Below are 12,136 nucleotides of genomic sequence, written 5' to 3' on the forward strand. Positions count from 1 at the left end.
ACGTTATTCTTCTTCTGTGGTTCAATGTACGCAACCGGATGTGCTGGAATAGTGCCCGGAGCAGTAGGATCTGCTGTTCAGGAGAACCGCTGTTTACGTTACCGTACGGATAAAACTGTGGGTTACTGACTGCTCTGTGGGTTATCCACAGTGAAGAGTATCTCTGTTAAACTTCCCTAAATACAATTTGTCACATATGTGATCCAAGCAAACGTAATGTGTTGTACCCCAAGTGAAGTGGAGACCAAATATCAAGGTCTAAACTATTTAGTTACACCTAAAACAAATATAAAATGTTTGTTAGTCATTTTTTTTAAATAATGGCACAGATTTAGACACAAATGGGATTCAAATGTGTATTTTTCCATTGCGTTGTAGTTAAGCTTACACAAGTCTCACATTATGAAATGGTGAGATGTGCAATGTATAACAATGCACATCACCTTCCCCTCTCTAATCTCACTCTGCTTTCACAAGGACACTGAAATATTTATGAGAGATCTGCCTTCTAATCCAGGAGGAGAGTGAGCGTCCAGCACCACATCACATCACAGCCTCATTTGGATTCTTATGTACAGTATATGCAGCCATTGTTGTGTGATTGCCATGCCTTTCTTTGTGAATTTTCCTGTAAAACTAAACATAATACTGATGTGGTTTCAGGCATGTGTAGTTAAACGTGATATCTGAGTGCAGATTGTTTTTGTCTGAGTGAATTAAATAGAAATTCCCCCTTTTTGTCAAGATGCTAATGAGCCTCCTTTATTTATAATGTTTTCCTCTTTGACCAACACATCCCTTTTGGTCCTCATTGATCGACCGCTCTAACAACCTCTCCAGCACAAGTCTGTCTCCTTGTGTATGTTATTGACAGTCAGTGCGTCAGTCATCTACTGGAGTCTTCCCAGAGCGACCGCCTGCCCTGCATGTGTAATTAGAGACAAGCCGGCTGTCAGTCACTGGAATATTTGATGCACCTGGTGCAGGTCATTTGATTACAGTGTCCGGTCGGTAATAGAGGACAGCAGGAATAATGGTCAGGAGAGAATACTAACAAGGAGCCTCGGGCCTGATGCCGTTCCTTCTGACTCAACAGAGCGAATGTGCAGGTCGCCTGGGTGACAACAATAAATGGGAATAAATGAAGCAATTAAAGTGGGCTGTAGTGATGAGGGTTATTAAAATTGTTTGAGATGGTCTGTGTGTTTTGTGTGTCTAGACGGTTGTGCTGCAAGAAGGGAGCAGATGGCGACTGAGCAGCAGCCTGTCGGTGAGCACCAGACTGATAGGAACGGTACAAGAGGCCTGTCCTGAGCCTCCGCTCTGGCCCGCTCTGCCAAAAACTGCACACTTGAGTGCACACTGAATAACAAGCCAGCTTTTTTCATTAGCCTTTCATTGCAGTAGACTGTGCTCCCTCCACTCTGGTTCTTTTAAATACACGGGGAAAGAATGCATCAAGTGCATGGTTCAAAGGGAGGAGCTGAGCGTCGGGAATTTTCTCTTTCCTCTTGGTTAGGAGCCTTTGTTTACTGCTCGGTTGCCTGCTGCGGGGAAACAACACTAAAGCTTGGCTCAAGGGACAAACATCTCCGCTATGCACTAAACAAACTCTCCATGGGATTTACTCTTCCAATCCTGTTTACATCACAAACACTTTTGCTGTGTTTAGGCTGTTTGGCCCGACCAGGGAGGTTACTGGCGCGGGTGGCGACAGCCTGGGTGGGCCTCTTTGCTTCCAAGCCATCTGAGTTTGACGTGGCCTTGCGATTGTCTGGGTTTGTATTGATGGTTGTTTGTTGTTTCTGTGTTCAGGTGGCTGGATGGCCTGGTCGCTGTGGTCAGCCTGCGATGATTCAGGCTTGCAGATGAGGAGTCGAGTGTGTGGTGCTCAGGGAAACACCCCGTGTGTCGGGAACAGCACTCAGCGCAGAGACTGCAATGAGATACCTGGTGAGTGAGTCAGGTCTCAGATACACACTGAGCATGTGCAGCCTCCTTTCAACGTCATTAAAACAGGTCATGGTTTTCCAGGTTGTCTGTGAGTGTAATTGAGAAATTTTGAGTGGAATGTGTGAGTTCACTGTTTGAATGTGAAATTCTACAGTTACACACATTCACACCTTAGCAGTGCTCACACCTGTCAGCTACTGATCACCACTGGAGAATTTGGTCTCAACACTCTGATGTCGCAGTGGAAGAGGCAAACGCCGGCAAATGAACTGACGATGTACTTCTCTAACCTTTGTGGCTCCCGACAACTTTAAATATCATTTTGTGACCTGGTATATTTTATTTATGGAATGCAGAGTAAACAACACGTACTATGGATAATAATTATTTGACAGTTAAAATAAATCGAATGAGTGAACAAGAAAAACACAGACTTCCATCAGCTCTGACGCGATCATTCTTGCATTTTCTTGCTGTCAAGCCAAAAGAAATTGGCAATCCCGAGTTCCCAGAGCTCAAAATGACATCTTCAAAGTTGCTTTTGTTTGTTGGACAAACAAAAGAATCGTGAAATGCCAAATGCATGCACACAAATACACCCTTTAATTCAGCCAAAGAAAATGTGTGTAATTCTGGGCCATTCAGAATAAATATATTTGTCAGGATTGACAGAACAATAACACAATTATTATTATTAACACATTATTCTGTGCAGTTTTCCCCTGATTAATACCCTACAATTACAATGAACTAGCCAAGTTATCACATTATTTAATACTGTTACCAGTCCTATGTTAACAACAATTGAAAATGTAGAGTAAACTGCATCAGGTTAATCATATGAGTTCACATAAGTGTCTCCAGAGTTAGACCAAACCTTTGTGATCATCGTCTTATGACGTCATGTCACTCATCTGCCATCGTCGCGTACATAACATCAGTCATTTATCGTCAGCATCCTCACATCTGTGTTCTTGTTTGTGTGTATGTGGCCAACATCTTATTTGTGCTTTAAACTCATCTCTTTTTGCTAATTAACAATAATTAAATCCATGTGAATCCAGCAAGTATGAGGGTTTGAGCACATCTTCTTATGCTGGTGACCATCCCAGAAAATTTCTCCTGAAATGATCTTTCATGGCCTGCTCTAGTCAGTCCTCCCCACACTCAGCATCCCTAATGAGTCCAGACGAAGGCGATTAATATTAATGGGTTGTCACAACACCAAATCACATCTAATGGTTTCAGTGCAAATTTCAATGAGGCGATGGATGGATTTGTTAAGGTCACTGGCAGAGGAGAGGACGGCTGCAGGGAAGCTGAAAAATGAGGGCAAAAAAAAAAATATCAGAAGACGGGGGCGCTGCAATTAAAACTGTTCACACACACACACACACACACACACACACACACACACACACACACACACACACACACACACACACACACACACACACCAGCTCTCCCTGCTCCCTTTCCTCTGAGCATACGTGAGGGTCAGGATGTGTCGTAGCTGTAAGTAATTTCCTCGCTGTCAAGTGTCCCTCACACCATCAGGGAGGGTCAACTAGATGAAGCGGCGTCCGTTCATATCTATAAAGTGTTGGATTTCACTGAGGAAAAAAAATAATCTCCACGGACCGAATATTTAAAACAACATTTCAATCCTTTCATTCACTGTTTCTTTTGTTTTTCCATGTGTCAAATCCCCTGGTGTTACAGTCTGTGCTTGTTGTGTTGTGAAGGCTGCTTCTCCCGAGAGAGTGTATGTATGTGTGTGTGTGTGTGTGTGTGTGTGTGTGTGTGTGTGTGTGTGTGTGTGCATGTGTGTGTCTGACCCTGTGTTCCTCTCCCTCTCTGCAGTCATTCTGCCTGCATCTGGTTTTGATAAGGACCAACACTGTGGCGGTAAGTGGATTAACAGCTGCCTTCACTTTGTTTCTCTGTGCGTTTTTTTATGCCTGTATGTTTCCACAGATGTCTCTCCATGATGTGAGTGTTCATACATTATATGTGCATCTTCATACATGTGTTTAGCAGAGTGGAGGTGAAAGAAGCACTAAATACACAGTGGTATAGCTGTCTAATTATTGCATAATGAAAAACTAAAATTACAACCCCAACAGTACATTAATGTCCTTGAAAAGACAGATATGTACACAACAGAGTTGCACTTAAACACTTAAAAGTCAGATGTGTAAGAATTAGTGAATCTAAAGGTGGGTGACCTTCAAAAATCAGAAATTAAGTTGTCGTTTGTTTGTGTTGAAAAGCTGCTACTTCAAAAATGTGAATGCATGTTCAAGCTGGTTTAGTTTGTTTGGGCTGCCACAGAAACATGGCTGCACAAAATAACAGCCTCCATAAAGCAAGGTCAATAAACTGTTATAAACACAGGAACTTTAATTCATGCAGACTTTGTTGAAGAAGCATCAGCATCTTTTTTTTACAGTCAAACAACAATTCAGGCATTGAGTTCAGTCTGGTTATTTGTAATACAGCCTTATTCAAAAGTCTGCTTTTTTAAAGCAATGAGGTTCTTGCTTGTTAGAACTAATCCCATTAAAACACACTCACACACACACGATACTGTATGTTTTTCATTTGACTTAAATCAACCCAATGAAAAACATGGGTGAGGATGAGGTTTTGTGGAAGAGCGCTGATGCAGCACACAGTGTTGTCAGTGTTGTGAGCACTGTGAAGAGGGTAATACTGATGAGTGCACCTATATGAATAATTCTGCACATGCAAATCTCGGGGGAGGATGTGCAGCAAAGGCTCGCACTGAACGGAGGAAGTTAGTTATATTCTGCAAGTTTTCAGCGTTATACTCTTCTGGATAATCTCTGCAATGCTGATATGAAATCTGTCATAATCCTGCTCTGAATGATAATTGTGATCAATTTTGAGCAAGAAACAAGGAGTGCAGGAAGACGGTATTTTAAAAAAAAAACTGTATATATGACCTTAATAACAACATATTATGTATATTCTCTTATTCTCCAGCGTTTACCTCCATCCACCTAATTGCCACTGGTGTGTCTTGTTTCCTGGGGGCGGGGCTACTGTCCTTCTTAATCTATGTCTACTGTCAGCGTTACCATAAGCCCTCGCAAGAGTCAGCCGTCATTCACCCCACAACCCCCAACCACCTCAACTACAAGGGCAACACCACGCCAAAGAACGAGAAGTACACGCCCATGGAGTTCAAGGTACACGATCACGAAAAAGTAACACAAGTGAGGAACAAACCCACACACACACACACACACACACACACACACACACACACAGGCAAACACATGCATTGTAAATGTTGAAGATTCAAGGGCGATGACTGTGATTCATGTTTTATTTAGAGCTTTTATTCATGCATTTATCTCAATTGAGCGTTAACCACAGATGATGAATTGCTGTTCATTTTTATTCCTCCCTGCTCTTATAAAGAACCTATAGGCTGTAAGCTTTTCTAATGCCCACAAACCAAGTCCTTATTAATGAGCCCCATTAACTTTCTGAAGGGTTATCCAGCCCTCCACCTCCTACTGATACTGCTCTACTGTGCATTCAAGGAACTATGTTCAACAACAGGTACTTTTTAATGAAGTTTTGTGCCTATTTTCTGTTGACTCAATGTGAACTGACTAGTAAGATGATTGGTTTTCAGTAATCTTGCAAGTCATCATCATACTGGTGTTTAAAGGTTAGACATCCGAATTCTGTTGATTCTATATCTTTGAAAGACACACTTTCCATATTACATTCTACATCTATGCACTTTGCCTATATCTCAACATTATCATCGTTTTAAAATGTTGTTTTTTGTTAAAGGTGCCATATGTAAGAATGTGGCCAAAAACGGTTACTACGCTCAAATTCAAAATACCGAGGTCTTTTTAGGTTTCGTTTTCTCCGTCATTGTAGCTCATATATAACCCGTGGTTTCTCTGCAGCTGAGACTCTACTGACTGCAATGATTGGTAGACGGCGGTAGGTGGCGCCACATGCCAAAACATGATTTCAAAACATAAACATGATTTGCAGTCTGCAAAATATTTTTTTAATGCAAATATTTTGTCTGTACTGTTGTTGTTGGTGAGTTCAGTTTGTTGTATGAACATTATTCCTGAGTCTCTGTGACATATTAGGAGGATTTGATCATTTATTACATAATGCACCTTAAAGCATTTTGATGTAGAGCTACATTATAGATATAAAACGGTGCTGTATAAATAAAACTATTATATTATTGTTTATCTGCTAATGAGATCAGTGTAGACGTCGTCATCAGTCAATTCAGACGACAAAAAGATGGCATTTAAGGCTTTTTCCTCAATGGCTTTCACTTATCGACTGGCTTCAGCAACTATGACAGCGATAGACAGATGGTTCTTCCAATTACCTGCCAATTATTTTTTAAAAGTGCCTGCCCTGCCCTTTTCTAAAGATATTGCAACAAATCAGTCACAGATGGTTCTGCGTAACGAACCATATGTTGCTTCAAGTTCCCGTTTCGGTAAAACGCTTCAAACTGTGCTTGTTATCAACAGCTGTAGATAACAAGACTTGGTTGATTTAGATCTTCTTTGTCAGCATCAAAGCTCTGATCAGACTTTCTTTTCTCTCTCACTGACTCCAGTTAATTAGAAGTGTGTGATCTGACACCATCAACGCTTTGTCTCATTATTGATCCCCACAATATTTTCCCCAGGTTATCTTCTTCTTTTCTTTCAATCTGTTAAATGTGGACTCCTACGCTGCCTGTGTGATTACAGAGCATATTCAAATTATTAAGATCAAATAAACTTTATTGATTGACTATTAAATTAAATTGCAACCAGACATTTTGACAGCTCTTTCAGACACATAGTAAACTTGCCAATCAGAGGATATTACATTGACTGTTGGCACTAATCCATCATAGCCCAACACTCAAATTCCACTAATTGTTTGCTCCATGTGTCAGTCAAAGAATGCGTAGACTGTTCCAGAACTGAGTGAGATATAAATACACACATTTTTATTCATTAGAGTATTTGATTTCAAATATATTTAGTCTATAATATGGTAAGTACCCTTTGCAGAAAAGTGAGAGACTCAAAATCAGACTCAGACAGGTTGAAAGGACTCTTTACTAGGGCAAACTCCAAGGTCGGTACACAAAGTATCAGTCTGTAGAAAGTAAACAAAAGTAAATCTGCAGGCAAATATAGAGTCAGGAAACAGGCAAAGGGGATCATGCACTATAGAAAACTCACTGGGTATAACTGCTGGTAAGATATCAAAAAGAACAGAGGAACTGTCAAGGGATTACGTGAAGACATGAGTGGAGGGAGAGTGGATAACTTGAGAAAAGTCCAAACAAAGAAGTATGAGGTCATGACAATAGGGAACAGGAAGTCCATCCATTTCACGTTCTAACCTACAGACAGTTTAGAGTGTTCAATTGACCGCATCCCCAAGTCTGCAATGGAGAGAACCCACACACAAGAGGGTGAACATGCAAACATGCAAACTCCACACAGAAAGGCTCAGTCGACCTGGGATCTGAACCAGTGACCTTCTTGTCGTGAGGCAAACATGCCAGCCCCTACACCAGGGGTGTCAAACATACGGCCCGTATAAATTACTTTTCATCAGCCGCATCAAGCTCATTCAGACTTCTTGTTAACAGTTTAAAATGTAAACTACTGTTTCCATTCCGTTTCCCATCAACACGACCCTGTCCAAGATCCTACCAAGGAAGTGGCATGAACAGGCCGCCTGATCACAGTGACCCTCCCCTGTGTTTTGATTGTGTCCAGCCTCCTGACACTTATTGTCCTCGGTGCTATTGTTTTTGCTGTGTGGATGCAGACGCTGACAGCTGCTGTGGTGTTGAGAGCCTGAACTCATTAGCTTTAATAACCAAAGAGGGCACAGCGAGTCTAAGCTGGATGTGAAGCCTGTGTCGTGGTGTATCAGCACAGTGCTGTTTATCCAGCAGATCCCTCTACTCTACTCTCAGCCAATTTATGATGCCCGGCATTGTGCATTTCACTGACTCTAACCTGATTATCTTACTGCCTTGGCCCTCCTGAGTTGTTCAGATGGATTACATTACACTAATGCTTCACCTGGAATGAGTTTCATCTTATGTTCAGCTTTTACTAAGGCTCAGCAATTGTATTAGGAAGAAAATGTGGGTTTTAGGTGTAGTGAATTCCTGCCATCACATTTATTCATGTATTGAGTGTGCTTGACAAGACCTAAATTAAATTTGTTCAATTGGTTTGCTTTGGTTATGAATACACTCACATAAATGCTGTTACCCCAATGCTGGTGGATCTCTTTTATTCACCTGAAGCCAAAAATATACTGATATTACTACAACCACAACAATCTATTTTTCAGCAAACGTCAAAATAAATAAATAAAACAAGGAACACAAAGACAACACAAATAAAGGACAAATAAAGTAACAAACAAGTCCATCCACACACTCAGTTTACTACAGTCACGTTTGCAGTTTGTAATAGTACGACATTTCAATTCAGCACTACATTATGGTGGAACAGTCAGACAAAGTAAAAACATTATGTTAGACCAGACTCAGTTTTATTCAGGAAGTAATACATGCAGGTGATTAAAAAAATGAAATGGAAGGTTTAGCTGAAGACCAAAACACAGCCTTTTTTTACATACTGAGTCTGTATCAATACAGAATCAAGTATTTATAGGTGAAGTAAGTAGTTTATAGTGACATCTAGAGGAGAGGCTGAAATTTACAACAAAGAACTGCTCCTCTGCTCACCCCCTCCCTTCCCTGAGCGATACGCTATCCTCAGCCGGTCAAATGTCGTCGTCCTCGTCGCGTTTCCTTTTCTTTGCGGGCGTACGGTCAGGTACTTGTGTTCCTTTATCCGCTGTAAAATACGTGTGGTCCTCCGTTCTAAACACGTAAAAAGATCTGCTCTCACCCTCGTCTCTGCGCTCTCGACTTCAGCTACAAGTAAAGAGACGCTTGATTTGTTCTCTCGCGTTTGTCCTTACAGGCTCCTGTAGAAACATGGCGTCTCTCTGCTAACAGTGGCTATGCAACCGCGGCCCACGACCATGTTATTTTACATGACTTTTTGAAACACTACGAAAATGAAACAAAAACTATTATACAGCGACTAGACAATACAGGAGCACATAATATGTATAAAAAAGTGGATTTTGGGTCATATAAACCCATAAATACTACACAGTGTCCCTTTAAGAAAACACAACTAAACTTGAGTTGCATTTGAATGGATACAGGGAATGTGCTTAATACAAGATAATGCATTAGCAACATCATTATCAGTTATGAAATGCTTAGTCTCAGTGCCAGTTGGGATAATTAAAAAATGAAAACGTTTGGTATCTTGCCGAGAGTGACATGAAAAGCCACAGTCAGTAAACAAGTAGCCAGACAACTGGCGTGGAAATCAATAAAAGTGATTAATTCTGGATATGAAATATTAGTCTTGATAAAAGTGAGACGATTATTTCTTCCTCTCTTTCATTTTCCCAGACACTGAACAAAAACAACCTGCTGCCAGATGAAAGATCCAACTTTTACCCAACACCGCTCCAGCAGACCAACGTCTACACCACCACCTACTATCCCACACCACTTGGCAAATATGACTACCAGCCCAACTCCTCCCCGTCACCATGCAGGACCTACAACCACAGCAACAACAGCTGAGACATGCTCCCCCACCGGCTCTTCAACTCCCCTGCTGCCGACCCAAATGGACACCACCGCCCCCCCACCCCCCAACGCCACGGTGACATAACTGAACCGACGTGAACTGATAGGTTTCTCAGAGTCAGGTTCCTCTGTTCGCCCATGGCCACTCTCCTCACCCCCCGTAGTCTCTTCCACATGGTAGGCTTTGTGTTTTCAAGGGCGTTTCTGGAACTTTCCATCAGGAGATGTGTGAAAATGCCCACGTCCTGGTGCATTCAGGGACCAGTGCAACCAGCTTGGATTGTGTTATTGCAAAGGGGGCCTGACCTGACTTAGCAGTGTCAACCCAGAGCATCGTCTTCATGAGAGGATCCAGTGGGAAAACAGTGGAGTTATGGCTTCAGACAGATTATTATGACTAGAGCACATCAGCACAGGTGCTGAATTGAGCAATTACAGAAAAATGTCATGAAAACATAACATTTATCTGGGTCAGCGTTTTCTGCCTCTCTAACACGAGACACATTCTCAGCCTGTAATAAACTGCGAGTCCCACGTCAACAAAGGCAGTTACTGAGAATAAACAGTGCATATCGCTACGTCCTTGCCACACATTACAGAGCAAGAGAGCAACAATTCACTCATTGAAGTCAATGATGAAATAAATTAGAGATCAATATCAGCTTGGTTGTTTGTGGCTGATGAACGTCCTCCATTGTTGAGATTTCACGTGACGGGAAAAGATAAGAACTTTCAGTCAAGTTTCTGCACGGCTGTTTGGAAGAGTCACAGCACTAAACATCAGCAGGAATCAGAGCGGAATAGACTTATGATCGGAGTCACGTGGACAAGGGTGTTTATTCATACAGTCAAAGCAAAGGGGATTGTGGGAAGTGGAACTGTACATATAGCTTTTGGAATGCCTCGGGTGCCTGTATGCAATAGAGGGCAGAGGCGACATATGTTTTCTTTCCAATACTGTTTTCTTTTCCACAAGAACAATAAAGACTTGTTAAAAAAAAGAGAATTGATTGATTCTCCAATTGATTCTTCAGTGGATGCATCGATTCTACTGAGTGCTAAAATAGCTCGGTGGTCATATCAAATATGACCAGTGTGCTGAACAACTGGATGGGGTTTTCTATGACGGTAGAATAAGCTAGTAGATGGCACTTGTTCTGTTTTTTAAGTTTGTTTTTTCAAGATAATTGTTTTATGCTCAGATGAGCCGTAGCATAGGAGGAAATATTTTGTTATATGAGCTATAGCTAATTAATTGTTGTTTCTCTAATTTTACTCTGATGAATCAAACATTCCTTCATTTCTTTTCTTTTCTTTTTTTTTTGTTGAGCAACTCCGTAACCATGGCATCTTCAGCTCCTGATATGTTAACACACACACACACACACACACACACACACACACACACACACACACACACGATACAAACAATAAATGTGATGGAAAAACTGATGTCGTTTTTACACACACAAAAGAAAGATAGCAAGGTAACACTTTGAATTACAGTACAATAGCAGAATGGTTATAATCATTTTAATATGGAGGTGATTATGATTAATATCATCTTATTTCCAAGGAAATTTCCAGCTTGGTAATAACAAATGCAACAGTGTAGTAATATGGAGATTTCACCCTATGTCAGCTGGGATTGACTCCAGTGACCCTCATGTGGACGATAAAGCAGTAGAAGATGAATGAATGAATGAATGAATAAAGTTAAACCATGTAATATTTAAAGTAATGAGAGTTATTGTTAGCTACCATCACTGTAATACCTTCACATGAAATGTTTGGGAAGTAAAATGTTGAAATTCATCGCCTCTCATGCCCCAAACACACTGTTTTACAGTTATTACCAACCTATTACTTGTAATTACAATGCGTATAAGGCTGCATAATCATAATATTACTTTCCTAATATAATTATTACCATATTGTTACTGTGCTCTAATGTGAAGTGTTACCAATCTTTAAAAAAAACTTTTATTTGGCTCCAATTTTTTTTTTTTTTTTTTAAATAACGGAAAAAAAAAAGGAAAACTAAATGATGCTTGCTTTGAGGTTTGCGTGTGTGAAGATCTAAATGAGTTTGTGTGTGAAGACGTGTGTACATATGTACTCTCTCTGCCTGAATGAGTAAAGTGGTGTTAACTGTATTTTGTACAATTTAAACACTTTCATACTTATGACGACATGTGAGGAGTTGTGTAACAGCTTTTTTTTCAACCCCACATTGTGTCACTGACCCTCCAGACATTCTCCTGTTTTTCTTTCTATACTTCATGTATGAGATGTTAATCATTGTAAGTTAAAGCTCCTCTGGTTCCTGCTGGAGGTTGAACGGACTCTATTTATAGTCAGTGCTTGGTTTATAAAGGGCATTTCCACAGCTATATTTTATTATTATTATTGCCTGATCAACGAATGCTAACCCAGAAATGCTTTTCAGTTTAGCTA

General features: G+C 40.7%; 1 protein-coding gene across 1 annotated transcript in view; it reads left to right on the plus strand.

The window, feature by feature from the left end:
• Positions 1–9,673, plus strand: part of sema5ba (sema domain, seven thrombospondin repeats (type 1 and type 1-like), transmembrane domain (TM) and short cytoplasmic domain, (semaphorin) 5Ba) — a gene marked incomplete at its 3' end in the record, with an annotated part of 98,202 nt that extends 88,529 nt beyond the window's left edge. Inside the window, exons 18-22 of the mRNA XM_083889415.1 lie at positions 1,220–1,294; positions 1,816–1,953; positions 3,817–3,861; positions 4,963–5,168; positions 9,497–9,673. Coding sequence (XP_083745541.1) covers positions 1,220–1,294; positions 1,816–1,953; positions 3,817–3,861; positions 4,963–5,168; positions 9,497–9,673 — 641 coding nt within the window. The remainder of the gene's footprint in view (positions 1–1,219; positions 1,295–1,815; positions 1,954–3,816; positions 3,862–4,962; positions 5,169–9,496) is intronic.
• Between the last annotated feature and the right edge of the window lie 2,463 nt (positions 9,674–12,136).

The sequence above is a fragment of the Microchirus variegatus genome, assembly GCF_963457635.1.
Source record: "Microchirus variegatus genome assembly, chromosome: 5".
Taxonomy (NCBI): domain Eukaryota; kingdom Metazoa; phylum Chordata; class Actinopteri; order Pleuronectiformes; family Soleidae; genus Microchirus; species Microchirus variegatus.